Source organism: Coenobita brevimanus, chromosome 74, assembly GCF_032717465.1.
Source record: "Coenobita brevimanus isolate Jiangsu-jjx chromosome 74, ASM3271746v2, whole genome shotgun sequence".
Taxonomy (NCBI): Eukaryota; Metazoa; Arthropoda; class Malacostraca; order Decapoda; family Coenobitidae; genus Coenobita; species Coenobita brevimanus.
In genome coordinates, this window is record NC_137027.1 from 2,478,220 (window position 1) to 2,496,048 (window position 17,829).

General features: G+C 41.3%; 1 protein-coding gene across 1 annotated transcript in view; it reads right to left on the reverse strand.

The window, feature by feature from the left end:
• Positions 1 to 2,694: 2,694 nt before the first annotated feature.
• The window catches only part of Nt5c (5' nucleotidase C), a 54,621-nt gene continuing 39,486 nt past the window's right edge, over positions 2,695 to 17,829 (reverse strand). The window contains exons 7-10 of the mRNA XM_080278708.1: positions 14,587 to 14,773; positions 5,260 to 5,400; positions 3,903 to 4,054; positions 2,695 to 3,147 (exon numbers count right to left, since the gene is read on the reverse strand). Of these exons, the coding sequence (XP_080134834.1) occupies positions 2,943 to 3,147; positions 3,903 to 4,054; positions 5,260 to 5,400; positions 14,587 to 14,773 (685 nt within the window). The 3' untranslated portion in view covers positions 2,695 to 2,942. The remainder of the gene's footprint in view (positions 3,148 to 3,902; positions 4,055 to 5,259; positions 5,401 to 14,586; positions 14,774 to 17,829) is intronic.

Genomic DNA, 17,829 nt, shown 5'->3' on the forward strand with positions numbered 1-17,829 from the left:
ACAGTATCTCATTCCTCACAGCACACACTGAACCATATCACTCAATGCTTTCATGGCTTTAATATAATTTGTTTGAGCTTTTACAAAGCATACGGGGTGATAAAATACACTGGCACATGGTTCTTACCTACTTTCTATCATAAGATTCAGAGCTTTTCCTGTAATATTACTGCAGATAGTTGCTCCTCCATTATTTATTCACACAGATTCTATGTGAGGGTTCCTTGTACTGTAAATTTCATATTAGACTAAAATTAAAGCTTATTGCAGAGAACATTAAGAGTATAGCAGAAGAGCAATCATATGGTGAGCAAAGGGTTGTGAGATCAAATCCCAGTTCTTCTGGGGACATTTTAAACACAGGATCTGAAAGTCATCAGAGCAGTTTCACTGCTTTCTCAGAGACATGTCACTTAAATACAGTATTCCCATTAATATCATTACACCACTCTTAAACCAGATCCATCCATCCATCATCTAATCCCACATTGCCCCATGAGGAGCGTAGGAGCCCGGGGCTCGGAAAGTTGGTCCTGGCATTTAAGATGACAGTGAAGATAATCTTGGAATATCACAATATACAGACAAGAATAAGTATCACTATCTAAGTGGTAATGCAGGCTTCAGAGCATCTTTTTCTACATGATTTATTATGTGTATTACTCTTTATTATTCTCCTCTATGCTATCTGTGTAATTTCAGAAATGACATTCACTAGGATGCTTCAGTAATGCAGAATCACTAAAGATGAGGAGTTTGAAAATCTTCAAAGTCATGTACAATACAGCTCTAAGTACAGTATCTGTGTACAAGTGGTGGTATGTGAAGGTGTATGCTGTCACTTTCTGCACCTTGGATGAGCTAAAGGAACTAACATAATGGGCTTCTTGACTGATTTGTAGAGATATTTCCTTAATGAAAATAAATAAATAATATGTGCACAAACACTCACATACATCCAAAATAATATCCTGTGATAACATTATTTCAACTTTGTGTGTAATACAGAGGCAAAGACATGAATACCTTTAACAGTTAGGTGGTGGTGACCATCATCCACTCAATGTAGTGTTACCTACTTCTTCCTTCACCTTTATCATTCTTTTCCTGTGTATGCCCCCCTCTCTTCCTATATCTCCCATCTTTCCAGTTATTTTTTTTTATTCTTCTTTCCTTTTCAGGTGGCTTTACATTTGGTAACAAGCCAAATGGTTTCCTGTTGGCCACGAAACCATTTAACCAACTCATATGTGTTTCCTACACATCAACAAGTTGGTTGGCAGAGAGTTTGTGCCCCTTCCCAAAATACAAATAATTTAAAGTCAGACAGCCACCCCTTACAGGATTATGGTGTCTGGCTATAGACAGATTGTTTAATATGCAGACTTCACCATAACAAACAGTTCATACCAAGAGACTGATCTTTTACAATTATGTGATGCAGACAAAGAATTGTGCTGAAGGTACTTTACTGTATTAACTACTGCAATAAACACACACTGCTATGAGTATGAAGTGTTTAATTTATGATGAAAAAATAAAAATCTCCACAAACTGTACAAAAAGCATGGATGTGTGATAGTAATGCATGTATTTTAACTTAACCTCTTCATTATGATAAATGTTTTTCACCATATTCACATTATCACCATACTACTGTATTTTACTCAACCTTATTTAAGGATTTTTTTTATTTGGAGGGGCTAGATATAACCTTCATTATTCCCTTCACTATAACAGATCTTTCCTCACTTGAATAAAATCACTTGGTTGTGGCCTCATTACAAGTGTCATGAACAGTGATGTGGTGGCAAAGGACGGAACAGTGCGTGCCCTAGAGATCATTGTATCACCTGTAAATATGACATAACACAACCTGTAATAAAAGGCATCAACATGGAAGTGTAGTGTTTAAGGATCGCTTCCACAGCTGATTTGTTTGCCATCCATCCAGCAAACATCCAATCCTTTACTGCCCCATCAAGAGCACTGGGTCCAAAGCCTCAGACCACTAAGTATACGTATCACTCACCTACAACTGGCATTACGTGAGCAAGAAACCTCAACCATTCTAAGATTTAGACCCTTCTGAGCCACATCTGGTTGGAGAACCTTAACTCTCTAGACCACCAAGCATCTCACTGAAAAGAATCCCTAACATAGTAACCCTTCAATGAGCAAGTACAGAGCTTACTAAGGATGCTATTGTGAATATTCTAATAATGCCCATGTTAATAATTCATGTGCTTGCCAACATCAGACAGGCTGGAGTTATACAACAACTGCCAAATGTAGCTGTGAATAAAAAACAGAGGATTGAAGGTTTTGTTGGTCGGCATCTTAACAAAGGCAGTCACTGTGGGAGTGGCCTTTTCTACAGTACTAAAAGCTGTAAGAACTGGACGCTATGACTAACACAGACAATGGTTAACAGCCCATTCCATATTACTGCTTGCAAAGTACACGAGTCCAAGGCTAGATTAATGTACTGGCAATCTTCGTTATAAGTAAAAAATATGTTCTAAAATTATGCAGCTTCCTCCAAACAATGGGTGACTTGTTGTAAATTGGGGAAAAACTGGCAAATTAATTTTACAGGATGCAATGGAACTATAAAAAGCATTTTCCTGTAATGTTACTATGAAAAAAAATAAAAATAAAAAGAGCATGAAAGCCAATTTATAACAAGGGCTTACAGTAATTGTTTGGAGTGATGCACATTCTACATTTATATTAGCTGCCAAACCATTGGTGCTTACTGGCATGATGTTCTGAAGCATAAAATCAAACTGTCACCCACCTGACACAAAATAACTTATACTGTATGCATGGTGGCAACATGAAATTGTACACAGAACAAGCAGTGGCTTTATGCTCAACTGAATACAAATTACATCCAATTCAACTGAACACAAAGTACTTCCCTGCCCATTGTTTCCACACTAGACAAAAAGAGACTTGTATTCATGTGGTAAGACTCCTCGCCTAGGGTAGAAGGTGTGGTTGATTGAGTACTCGCCAAGGTTAGACAGTCGAGAAGTGTAGATATCAGCAAAACGGAAGAGCCGTCGAGAGAAATAAGTTGGATTGTTGTGGGTGCGGAATACTGAGCCAAAGTGAGGGTTGAATATTTCCTTGGTCTTCTTCCTGTGGGAGTGGGAGGAAAGAAAGCTAGTATTACTTTAATGATGCAATGGAATAGGAAGAAAAACTAAAGTAAAACACCATAACTTTTCACAGCAAGTAAAGAATCACACTTCTCTTCCTAGGACTTCCTTTTCCTACTATTCTTCACGATGGGTATGTCTTTTAAATTTCATTCCTATCTTTTCGTGATTATAAACTGGAGAGTTAAGTATAGCCTTCATTTATCTCTTCACTTCAATTAGACTCAGCTCAGCTAAAAAAAAATGCCTGAAGTTAGCATAATTAAACCAATAAGAGATGGCATCAGCTACAGTTTCGTTTTCATTTTTGTTTTTGTTTTTAAAGGCTCCAACATGCTTGCATGTGTTGGCCTTGGTCGCCTAATGGCGGCTCTCCACGCTGCACGATCCATTGCAGCCTCCGTGTTCAGTCCCTTAACCCTAAGGTCACACTTAATGACCTCGTCCCATGTCTTTCTTGGTCTACCCCTCATAACCCCACCCCCAATATTAACACTTCTCACCTTCCTCACCCAATTATCATCCCCCATCCTCTCCACATGTCCAAACCACCTCAATCTACCTCTCCTCATCACAACACCAATACACTCCAGTCCCATCCTACCTCTCAACTCTTCCATTGTAAACCCAGCCCCTCCAGGCCTTGGACGCAGAGACGCACTGCACATCCACCTAATCATTGTCATTTCTGTACGTCTGAGCCAGTGGCTTAAAATTTCTCCCACATGCACTAACCTTAAGGAATCGCGTTCCTGTTCCCACTGGCCCATCACCTCCCGTAGCTTGGGTTCCTCCAAGTCCTGGCAGCTCTCAATCAGGGACTGCAGCACCATCAACCATCCACTAGTATTCTTGTACTCAATACTGTTCAAACATTCTATCTCGTACTGTGTAAACAAGAAATGGATTATGTACTCTCTGGAAAATAATCTATCTATCTATCCATCTATCTATTGCCAGATGCCACAATCCCTTAAGGGGTGGACATTTGACTTTGAGTTACTGGTTTTATGGGGAGGGGCACTAACCCTCCACCAACCCACTTGTTGACACGTAGGAAGCACGTATGAGTTGGTTATATGGTTACCACCCAGCGTTGTAAATGGTTTCTTGGCTTACAGGAAACCATTTGGCTTGTCACTCAATGTAAAGCCACCTGTAAAGGAACGAAGAGCAATAAGAAGTGACAGGAAAGATGGGAAACATAGGAAGAGAGGAGGGAAAATAAGTTTTCCTAATATTCATCTGCTGCTACTTCATATTTGGGGTGTGTCTGTTACTTCCTCCCCAATACATTATATCAAAGAGTCATTTCGAAGAGAAATACCAAGCGTTCCTCAGTTTAGGAATGTTAACCATCAGAGGGAGTTGTTGTTGTTGCTTAATCTTGGTCTGTCTAGCCAAGCAGACCCATCAGCTACAGGTAAGCTACTGTTTCTTTGGGGCCGTCCTACATGTATAGTACATACTGCTTCTTTGGGGCCATCCTACATGTACAGAAGTGTATACAGGTAGTATATACCATACATTGTGTAGGGAACTGACAACCCCTTGTGGTAGACAGTGCCTCACCAAGGCCTGACCAGGGTCCTTCCCCATGGCAAGATGCATGGGAAACATGAGGAGGTTTGGCTAATGGGTGGATGCCGCAACTGCTCTGCTTCACCCAGGGTGCACACCACCACCTCCTTGTTAGCATCTCAGTGGGCAGTGAAAAGTATAATTGGTGCAATAATTTTGCAAAGTAATCTCCCTGACTGGACCCTTAATAAAACAATATGAGGAAACCACATTTAAGGTCTTGAGGTTAACATTATTCCTTTAATGCACTATGATGTTTCAGTACCATACACTGAAGAAACTTAATCTGACTTTCTTCTGTTCAATATTGGTAGAAAGAGACTTATACAAGCTTTAAGCCTTCAGTTCCTTCTTTCTACATAAAAAAAGACACACACACACACACACACACACACACACACACACACACACACACACACACACACACACAGACACACTCACACACACACACAAAAATGCTCTCATTCGCTCCTGCCCTTACTCTACCCATCATGCAGCCCAACATACTCACATCCAGCTCCCATATGATGGCCCCAGTGCGCCAAGAGTGATTGAGGGATACATCAGCCAGGTCACTATAGGGGTGGTCTCCAAAATACAGCACCTCCTGACCTTCCCAACCCTTTATCTCCTGCAGCTGTCGCAAGTTGCCCTGCACAACATATACAGAGAACAGAAGCTGTGAAACAGTGAAATAGCAAAATGTGAAACAATAATCACATTAGAACACAAGCACATCACACACTTCAGCAGGGCCAAGCCTGAGACTTACAAATACACATTCATTTGCACAGTGCATCAACCCATGACATCATCACACGGGTGAGCTGTGTTCACTGGCCAGGACCTTTTGGCTGTCAAAGCTCATTTTTCACTGGCATGCACCATCACAGCTGGGGAAGAAGATGAGCTTTGTGAAGCTTTCCCCACACCCCAGTCACAAATAATAATAATCAGGATTGATCAGTGCACAATATTAAATTCAATTATACAAACTGTAATACTCATTTTCATGCTTATTATACATCTAACACGTTACAGGTGAACCTCACTTTACCATACCCCATCAGACTGGTTATCAGATTCAAAGAACACTTTGAGGTTCCCGGACAAACCATCGTACAAACTGGATACCATCCGGTAAATGGAAAAAACCACGTGAACCTTCTGGAAACTCTGAGACCAAAGAATAATTTTTTGCCTTTAGCGTTTACTGTCTGTTACATGGGGTACATAACGCAGGCGTACCAAATCAAACTGGATCACTTCCCATGTGCGGGGTGACTCAGAACACAGCTACCAATGCTGGTGGTGGTTCTTTCCAGCCGCCTGGGCTAGTCATGGAGCGCTATGAATACCTATCTATGTAACTATACCCAGATGCGATAATCCCATAAGGGGTGGCCATTTGTCTTTGAGTTAGCTGTCTTACGGGAGGGGAACTAACCCTCTACCGACCTGCTCGTTGACATGTGGGGAACACGTGGGTTGGTTATATGGTTACCCCATCACTGTAAATGGTTTCCTGACTTACAGGAAACCATTAGGTTTGTCATTCAATGTAATGTCACCTGAAATGGAAAGAAGAGTAAAAGAAAAAAAAAAGAAGAAGAAGAAAAAAAAACGACAAGAAAGATGGGATATATAGGAAGAGGGGAGGGCAGACACTGAAAAGTAATAATAAAGGTGAAGGAAGAAGTATGCAACACTACATCAAGTGAGTGCATGATGGTCGTCACCACCTACCACACAAGTGCTATGACAAAGGTGTGAAATTATGGGCCAAGTAAGTGTAAAATGAGTATAATTTTCTGTTTCAGTAATAGAATATGCTATTTCACTCATTTATTTTCCATTAAGTGTTTGAAATCCCACTTATGGGAAACCACCTGATTTAATGGATTATACTTAAACTCTCAATTATCCAGTGTAATTCAGCCAAGCACTATGCCAGTTAAAGCAAAATGCCAGATACTGCATAGTACCTCCCATCAGCTCAATATTCGGTGTCAAGCCAGATACTGCGTAACTATCCCTCTAAAACCTCTATCCTAAAAACTTTTCCATGAGTTAAAGATGAAAATAAAGCATAACATACAATCAAATCATAACACAACTGACACAGTACAGTAATACAGCACCAGTTGGCTACAGTTTACAAGCTGGATGACTGGCTACCCTTAACAAGCCAGTTGATTCACCACAATGCCAGATATTGCATAGAACTGCCAGTTACGTCCTGTTTCAGCATCAGATATTTCATTATTTCGCTGGATACTGCTTTAATAGAGCCAAGAAAGCAGCACCAGATACTGCATTGGGCCAGATATTGCAATGACAGATAATAGAGAGTTTACTGTATCAGCTTTATTGGACTGGGCTTCCTTCCAATTAGTCCAGAACTACTGTAAAAAAATTTATGGATAAAATACTCCAATCATTTTAAAAGCACAGAAGTAGTATACAATTGCTGTTGGTTTGACCAGCTTTTGTTTACAACCAAGCCCACTGCTCATTTATTGTCAAAAACTCCTTCACATTAGTTTTAGTAGCAGATATACCTAACAAATTCACTCTCTCTTCTTCCTGGTTGTTTTCTATATTTTTCCAATTGTTTTTACGGTGGTAAATAATTATTTACTGCTGATACTGATTTCATCATCATCATCATCATACAGTGGGCTTGCACAGTACGCGTGATCACAGTGAGCAAATCACATAGTACCCAAGTGACCAAAAATCATAACCATAAAACTTTGAATGTGCGGGTTTAGCCCACAATATGTGAGGAAGAGGCAAGGAGTCGCCCAACACCGCTATATTCCCAGACTACACGACCCCCCTCCCCGCACCACATGCCCATCGTGACTTAGAGGCTTGTGGCAAAGCTGCTCAAGAGGAGTCAACAGTAAGATCTCACCAATAACGACTTCGACAATAACCTTTTCGGCATTAACGGTAAGTTAGAATTGATACCCAGTTTCTATAACAACATTTGGATTCACCTGAATAATGGTTATTTTGCAAATGCCAAGTAGTTATACTGCAAATACAGTAATCCCTTTAATATCCGATGTAATACAGCCAAAGGCATGTCCGGAAGGTGGGACTGTCTGGATATTGGGACCTGCCTCCCTGACTGGTACTTATGGACTCTAACCCAGCCTAACTTAGAAAACCACATACATGACTCCCTACTGCACATTCATAGTACCTATTTAAGACCTTACTCACACAAATAAGGGACAGAAAGCATGAAATAAATGAAAAAGAACCAGAGAATGAGGATTTAGAGGAGAGTATGGAAAATATTTGGCAGAGCGGGCCAGGTTAGATTCATGGAGAATATGTGACGTTGACCATCCCACGTCCATCTTCTCCAATATCTCCCTCTGCTTCTCCAGAGTCAGAACCACTCATTTCCTCTTCTCGGGCGGCGAGGCCATCATCACACACACGAGGAAGAGACAGCAGAGGAACAACAGGGCCTGCAGGAGGTAGGGCACAGCCACAAAAGTGAGCACGTGGGAGGCCATGGTGAGGAGTGTGCACTCACAACAATGGGTAGGTGGGAAATGGGGAGGAGGCAGAGTCAGCCTGCCGGACATCAGCGGAACTATGTGGCAAAACACAGCCGGTCCGCACCGCGCACCAAGTTCAAATTACGGGTGACAAATAATTCAGATTTTTTGTTTTTGTTCTTGCTTTTTTACGTTTTATGGCCATTTTTGGGTTCCAAAGGCCTGGGACAAAAATGCCCTGACATTGGGGAGTCCGGATACTGTGCATCCGGATATTACAGGGATTACTTTCCGCAACACGATGAGGAATGAAACAGACAAACAAGACGAGATGAAGAAAATTGCCAAAAATGTGGGCAGTAGCGAGGAGATGGAGGATCCTCCCATCATCTCCCCTGACTTGCCTGCCGCCATCCCCTCCACCACCACTGCCCCACCTACTCACCAGCCACCTCCCCATCCACCTCCACAGCCCCACCTGGCTCATCTGCTTCACCTGGCATACCTGCAACCCTCACCATAATGAGTTTTGCTGCATTCTGGAAGAAATATAACATTCAACAGGCCGTAAAAATCTTCGACAAAGCCTGGAATAATACAACACTGGCAACCGTTAAACACACGTGGTGTGGCTGGGGCAGCAGGGGCACTCTAAGTGTGTTGCCGAGCCTCGCAACCCCTGCTATTTGCATCCATCAGGCCTGTTGTCTACTGTTTTTAAGTTGATTGACCATATTTTTGTTATTTTAGCTGTATCTGTAGTATATGTCTTAAAAATTTCCCCTTTATTATCTCTCTAAGGCTAAAAAAATATCAAGGTTTGAGGGGGTCCCGCCCATAAGTTATTTTTCCCATAAGTACGCGAGGTCATGGACCACCCATCCACTCACGCACCGTGCAAACCCAATGTACTGTTTTCCCCATTCTTTTTATCAATGTTCATTTCAATTTACTTGTGTTGGATTCTGAGGCATAATGACAGACTTTCTAAAACCTAATCAAATCTACCAAAACTTATTATTACTAGCCTAACCTTACATATTCAATGCCTAGCCTTATCAAAATTGTATAACCTAACAAAACAAAATAATCTGACTGAATCACACTCAACCTAACCCAACCCAACCTAACCTAACCTAACAACCAAACCTAGCCTCATCCAGTCCAAACTAACCTTATTTAACCATAACCTAATCCAATCCAACCTAAGCTGCTAATAAATGGTAACATAACCAAACACACTAATATGAAAACTCAAATGAATTTTGGTACAGATGAGTAGCTTTTAGTAAGTGTCCGCCATTACACTCAAGAAACAACACTCTTCGAGAAAATAAAACATGGATAAAAACAATAAAGATGCAATCATTTAGCCAATAAAAATAAGAAGAAGAATATGGAAAACAAAGTGTAAGAATAAGAAGTGAACTGGTAAGGTTGAGGTACATTTACCTCAACAAGTCTACAGTTAGGGACAAGGTGAGTCGCTGGTTGATGGTTCAACATGGAACGTGTACCCAATAACAAATTAAATATTCTTCTTTACTGAGACTTTTCACCAATTTGTATCAACCTAACCATGCCCATATTTGTTTCTAGTACTTGCCATTACATTATGTATGTATTTGTTGGGTCTAAATTGTCATAAAGGGGGAAAACTGGGATTGGCTTTTAGATAAATCCTGCAAGTTCTGGGTCTTCCTTATTGTGAGTTTTGTCACCACACACCAAATGCATTACCAATTATGCATGATAACCAAGGGATATCTGTAATCCCAAAACAAGGAAAGTACAAAACTTTGGAGAAAAATAAAAAACACCCGGTGACACGGGCCAGAAACAATCATGCATCAATCAAGCCCTTGGATGCCAGGTTCATCAAATGATCAATTACTTGCACATGTTCTTTTCATATAATGTCTTACTTTTTATTTTATTTATTTATTTTTTTACAGAAGTTACACACACACACACACATTATTCAGCCATTCCATCCACAACCGGTTTAACAAAATGGTGCCAATATCCCTTCATATGCTTCTCAGTACATAATTCATCAATCTATTTCAATTCTTAATTTTCTCAACTTCCATTCCTCACTATTTTACACAAACATTTAACAAATCCATCTGGCTTCCTCCTGGCTTAAAATGCTTTCTCCTACTCTTCACACTCTTTAATTTTCACACTCATGTTTAATATGTTAATGTGGAACTGTATCTCACCTTAATGAATTCCATTTTAATGAACTGCATTTTGTCACTTGTAATATACACAGGAGGTAGGTGGTTGCGACCATCATCCACTCACTTGATGCAGTGCTGCCTACTTCTTCCTTCACCTTCATCATTCTTTTTCTATGTCTGCCCCCTTCTCCGCCTGTTTCTCCCATCTTTCCTGTCACTTTTTAATACTCTTCTTTCCTTTTCATGTGGCTTTATATTGAATGACAAGCCTAATGGTTTCCTGTAAGTCAGGAAACCATTTACAACACTGGGTCGTAACTATATAACCACCTCAAATATATTCCCTACTTGTCAACAAGTGGGTTTGTGGAAGGTTGGTACCCATTCCCATAAAACAATTAACTCAAATACAAACAGCCACTCCTTAGGGGATTATGACATCTGGCTATAGATAGATTGGCAGATGGTAATAAACATAATCTACTGTATATGACAATGTGATAAATACTGTACTCTTATTAGCTTCTGAAAAATAATATACAATACTGTATTTTTCATGAGCTTTTATCTCTTCTTTCATTGAACAAATACTATAATATGTGTAACAATTATGCATTTCTTTGTTGTAGGTGGGGGCGCTCACCATCTACTCATTCAATGTAGTGCTGCTCTCAGATGTCTGCCCTTTCCTCTCCTCCATCCTTCTTTCCTTCCTCCCTCTTCTGTCTTTCCCTTATCCTTCTGCCTACGGGTGACTTTACACTCCCTCTTCTGTCTTTCTTTCCTTCATTCTTTCCTCTTCCTTCTAACTATGGGTGACTACATTAAGTGACAAGTCAAATGGTTTCCTGTACACCAGGAAACCATTTACTACACTATGGTCCGTCTATTTTATGAAGAGCGTTTGGGCGTTGTCCCTCTTGGGGAGTCCCCGTCCCACAGTGTTGCCATACCTTGTACTGGGCAACTTAATCGGATTAGAATAAAGGTGCTAATGACAACTCTCCCTCCCAGCACACCACTCTCCTCTCTCTCTCTCTCTCTCTGCATATAGAAATTGCATTTTTTTATAGATTTATTTCTATAAAAAGTCTATACACTTTTATGAATTTTTAGAATTTGAGGAAAAGCCTCCAGACTGACTGTCTGTCTGTCTTGTTGCACTCTTATTCATTCCCTTTCTCCATGACCTTTCCCCCTACTCTCTGTTTCTGTCTGTCTGTCTCTCTAACATTATTTTTTATTTTTCTCCTTAAAGTGTGATGTTTATTTGTGGTTTATAAGAGCTTTTGAGGGATCAATTATAGGTCCTCTGTTTGCCTTCTCTTCTAAAAAATACTTTTTTACGTTGTAAATAAGTTCTCTTTCTCTACTGTGGAGCACACGAGAGCGAGTAGCAGGAGTAAGAGCATCCATCTCAGGTGGCGGCCAGAGTGGAAATGACCTGGATTAACACGGTCACCCTACCCTGAAAAGTGTGGCAACATTGGAAAGCAATGTTGCCAAGTGTTGTGGTATTTATAAAAAGTAATTGTTATTAAAAGAAAAGAAGAGGCATTTATAACACTATATAGCCTTACTTAAGAATTAAATATATATATACTGTAAATAAACTTCATTTAGAAGTACAGTAGTAAATAGCTCACATGAGACAGACCGGTGTACACGTTTGGCAGAGAGGCAGCCTAGGAAATTCCCAAGAGGGACAACGCCCAAACGCTCTTCATAAAATAGACGGACCATAGGTGGTAACCATCCATCCACCCATCATCCAATCCTATGTCGCCCCATAGAGAAGCAAAGGAACCTGGGGCTAGGCAAGTTGGTCCTGACATTTAAGATGAGAGTGACCAGCCTCACGCATCCCTGAGTGGCAATACATGAGCAATAATCCCCAATCACCCCTTGGATATAAACCTACACAGGCTCAATCTGATTGGAGCACCTTTAATTACTCACTAAACCACCAGGCGCTAAATTTGGTAACACGGTTACCACCCAGCATAGTAAATGGTTTCCTATTGTACAGGTAACCATTTGGCATGGCACTCAGTGTAGTCACCCATAGGCAGCGGGAAGAAGAAAGAATGAAGGAAAGAAAGACAGAAGAGGGAGAGTGAAGTCACCAGTAGGCAGAAGAAAGAGGAAAGAATGAAGGAAAGAGAGACAGAAGAATGAGGATGGAAGAAGGGAAAAGACAGACACCCAAAGCAGCACTACATCGAGTGAGTGGATGGTAAGCACCCTCACTATCTACTTCACCCCGTTATAAAATTGTTGGTGATAACATATATACCAAATTTTGGCACCCCGTGGTTTAGTGGGTAATTACAGCGCTCCAATCGGATTGAGCCTGTGTAGGTTTATATCCAAGAGGTGGTTGTGATTTATTGCTCACATGATGCCACCCACGGAAAAGTGAGGCTGGTCACTCTCATCTTAAATGTTAGGACCAACTTGCCTAGCTCCAGGCCCCTATGCTCCTCATGGGGCAACGTAGAATTGGATGATGAACGAATCATTTCGTTTCGTTTTTAAAGGCTCCAACATGCTTGCACGTGTCGGCCTTGGTCACCTAATGGCGGCTCTCCACGCTGCACGATCCATTGCAGCCTCCCTGTTCAGTCCCTTAACCTTGAGGTCATACTTAATGACCTCGTCCCATGTATTTCTCGGTCTACCCCTCATAACCCCACCCCCAATATTAACACTTCTCACCTTCCTCACCCAACAATCATCCCCCATCCTCTCCACATGTCCAAACCATCTCAATCTACCTCTCCTTATCACAACACCAATACACTCCAGTCCCATCCTACCTCTCAACTCTTCCATCGTAAACCCAGCCCCTCCAGGCCTTGGACCCAGGGACACACTGCACATCCACCTAATCATTGTCATTTCTGTACGTCTGAGCCGGCGAATATCTTCCTCCTTCACTGCCCAGGTCTCACTACCATACAGCATTACACTCCTAACACATGCTGCATACAAAGACCCTTTAGCATGTAGGGAGAGTCCTCTCAATGTCAGGAGAGGCAAGAGCTCCCTGAACTTCTTCCAACCACTTCCCACCCTAGCCACAGAGCTAGCTCCAGTCCCACCTCCTCCTAAATAACAAAACTCTTCCACACACTCAAGAGATTCACCAGCAAGTTCAATCCTTTCACGTCTGACAATCTCCACCTGCTCACCCCGACACGCCGTACACATAAAATCAGCATTATCTCGCAGTCTACCTCTGATACCATTTTAACTGTCTAATCTTTCAGGGTGGGACACTAGTCTTTTGCCAACCCACTTTACTGTCATGTAGGGAACATGCATGGTTTGACTAAATGAGTGTAGTAAATGATTTACTGGCATACAGGAAATCATTTGGATTGTTGCCCAATGCAGAGGCACCTAAAGGTAGCCTTACATCAAGTGAGTGGATAGTTGCCCTCCCTTGTGGAATTAAGGTGACTGGGTGATAGCTATGCATTTCATTCCTATATTCAAACTCAATAATATTAGAAACCCATGAGCTCTTTTGCAGATAGCATCTCATACAGAAATCCTGTACAATCATTGCCATGTACCTGTAAAATAATTGGATTCCTTTAGTTCTATATTCAGTGCTTTGTTGCATTTTAAGCAACAGTTAAGACCCAGGGAACTGCTGGTTTCATAATGACCATTGTTGCTGTTCTTTATTTCTGTAAGGAAAATATTTCTGAATGTACAGCAGAGTGGAGCTCATGTTACACTAAGTTCCATCTTCATGTTGTATTACTAAAACTCTCATTGCTAGTAATAGGTGCCTGTATGAGGTGGCACTAATAAAATCAGAATGATTCACTGTCCAGTTACCTATACATCACCAACTCTCTCCCTATTTCCCCCAAAAGGGGCTGGAAGACTGCAAGAGAAGGGTAATCTTAGCCTGCAGTCCACCAGGTTAATGTCTAGATGAGTCTGAGGCCAACATAACAACTAGAAATGCCATGCATACACACAAATAAGAACTTAGAGGAGAATATTTCAAAAACTCCTCCACCATTTCAAAATGTAAATACTTAAGAGTAAAGATATCTTTTTCAGGCTGTTTTCCTCCTGTTCCAGTACAATCCTCTGTGTGTGGTGACTGACCTCAAGGTATATCTTGCCAGGCTGCAGTTCTGTTACTGGGCCCCATGTCTGTGTGTGCAGCTCCTCATCTAGTAATCTAAAGGGCCGCATACTGTCTGTGAAGAATGCTGGCTTTTTCGCACTGGCAACTACAACACTGAAGTAATCACGCCACTCTTCACCAAGCAGATACGTCATGCCTGCATTCCTGAAATTCCATGACACAAATGATCTTTCCATTCAAGTTAATATATCATCTTCCCATTCAAGTTAATAAAGAATCTGACCACATCAACTACATCTTTTCCAAAACCACATCCCTTAAATCTCCAAAATCACAAAAAACTGCAATCCATCTATTTTCTAAAAGTTTGGACAATATGGTACATACAGTACTTAACATAAAGAAAATGTTCTCTATCTATCTATCTTTAGCCAGAAGCCACAATCCTGTATAGGGTGGCAATTGACTTTGAGTTAGTTACTCTAAGGGAAGTGGCACCAACCCTCTGCCAACCCACTTATTGACACATAGCTCTCATTTAAGGAATTATGTAAAGGAAACAAAAATGGCATTGATGAAGCACAACAGATATGATGAATGACCGCAGCTGACCCATACAAATGAATGTAGAAGCAGTACAGCTTGACCAAACTAGAGCAAAATTAAAAAATAGTGAGCCATGATCCTTAAGGCTTGAATGGTATATAAATAAGAGTCTGGCCCATTTCACAATGTATGCTGTTGATAGTTCTTCTTCTTTTGTGCTGTATTTCTCTTTGTTTTCAGAACCCCACCTCACTTCACCCTCAAGTAGGAAAAAAGGTTAGGAAGATGAAGACAATTTACCTCACAAAGTGGATAACAGAGTTTCCACAATATCAGTCACACTCCACTCCACCAGTTACCTTCCACTCTACTTCAGAACAGTCACATCCTGGTAAGTAATTGTTGAGTATGCAATCATTTGACAGAACAATAAAGGTTATGCCCAATTTCAGATTAATGATCGGGAAATTCGCTTTTATAATAACTGTGGTGACCACATATGATAATCCCATGTATACGAGGTGCCAGCCACACAAGTCGACAGTCAGATGATTGTGCCAAGATGGCCACCCAGTGTTTACACACACAATCCCAATCTGAGGTCTCTGCACATGCAGCCTACTTCACACAATCCCTATGAAAACCCAGTCCCGCTTGCACACACACTTCACGTGTCCTGCAGCTGTGATTGTCTCCCTTGTGTTTCTTGTGTTATATAACTATCTCGCATGTGCAAGGCCATCAAAACACTATCACTGTCACCAAATAGCAGTGCCACCTGCCACACTGCTACACTCTCCCTCAGCCTCACCACTTCATTCTCCCTCGACCTCACCACTTCACTCTCCCTCAACCTTGCCACTTCACTCTCCCTCAACCTTGCCACTTCACTCTCCCTCAACCTTGCCACTTCACTCTCCCTCAACCTCACCACTTCACTCTCCCCATTGCTCCTAACCTACACCTGAGACCCTGAAATGATTGTCCAGATCCTCCAGTTGTCCCCACACTTGGGGGAGGGGACTCTGGTAATGACTCGTATCAGCCTACAGCATGCAGTCATGCCTCAGTAAGCGATAGAGATACACTGAAAATTCGTCACATAACGATTTATCGTATATCAAGGTCGATATGACGAGTTCAATGGGGATAGGGAGGGGCCAAGGACCTCGTAATCTATAGTCTAAAAAAAATAACACTTTTACGCTTGCCCTCAGTAGCATCACACTTTACACTAGGGACCACCCTTGCCAGACATGATTTCCAAGTCACAAGTTTCAGTGTTTCACACAAAATAAATTATCACTCCACTTAATACTGTACACTGCAGTATTTGTTGCACACCTGCACTGTTAATTAGCAACATCAATGAAGTTTCAATGGCCTTGCTAACATGAAATGGAATGGAAGGGAGAAAATCACAGCAAATCCAAACACTGGGCGGCCATCTTGGTTCAAACGTCTGACTGTCGGCTTGCGCATGAGGCACTGTGTACAGGAGGGATTGTCATACATGGCCACCACATTTAACCATCCATCCATCCATCATCCAATCCTATCTTGCCCCATGAGCAGCATAGGAGCCTGGGGCTAGCCAAGTTGGTCCTGACATTTAAGATGACAGCGACAAGCCTCACTCATCGCTGAGTGGCATTAAGTGAGCAAATAAGTCCTAATTACCTATTGGATATAAACCTTCACTGGCTCAATCTGACTGGAGCACCGTAATTACCCACTAAACCACCAGGAGCCATAATTTGGTTACATGGTTACCACCTGGCAATGTAAATAGTTTCCTGGTATGCAGGAAATCATTTGGCTTATCACTCAATGCACAGTCACCCATAGGCAAAAGGAAGAGGAAAGAATGAAGGAAAGAAGGACAGAAGAGTATTATCATATACCAGTAGGCAAATTTCACAATCATTATTCCAAACTGGATGTAACTTTTAGTTTACCGTTCTATCAATTTATCACATATCAAACTGACGTAAACTGAGACCTGACTATCCTTCAAGCGGATGGCAGAAATATTTTTGAGATTTTAGGTTATGTGTTCCTTGGTCTTCTCCCTATTCCCAGTGAAACCATGTTAAATCAACCTCGGTATAAGATTTTTCGTTGTGATCCATTTTCACAGGACGTAACACCATCGCTTATCAAGACATGACTGTATCTAACCTTTCCTTTATTTTTTTAGTAGACAGTCACACTGCAAATGCAACTGCTGTATCAGACAGTGCCTATTCCCCTATATTCAAGCCATTTAAGTTCTAATCAGCCACATTAAAATTCTCATCTTTCCTGCTGCATACATCATCATCCATCATCCAATCCTACGTTGCCCCATAAGAAGTGCAGGAGTCCAGGGCTAGACAAGTTGGTCCTGATATTTAAGATGAAAGCAACTAGTATCACTCAACCCCGAGTGGTATTAAGTGAGCAATAAACCCCTAACCACCCCTTGGATATAAACCTACACAGGCTTAATCTGACTGGAGTGCCTTAATTGCCCACTAAACCACCGAGCGCCATAATTTGGCTATATGGTTACCACCAAATGTAGTAAATGGTTTCCTGGTGTACAGGAAACCATTTGCCTTGTCACTCACTGTAGAGTCACCCATAGGTAGAAGGAAGAGGAAAGAGTGAAGGAAAGACTTTTACCTATAACCTGAAAGCTGAATGGATGATTGTAATTACAAATATGTGCT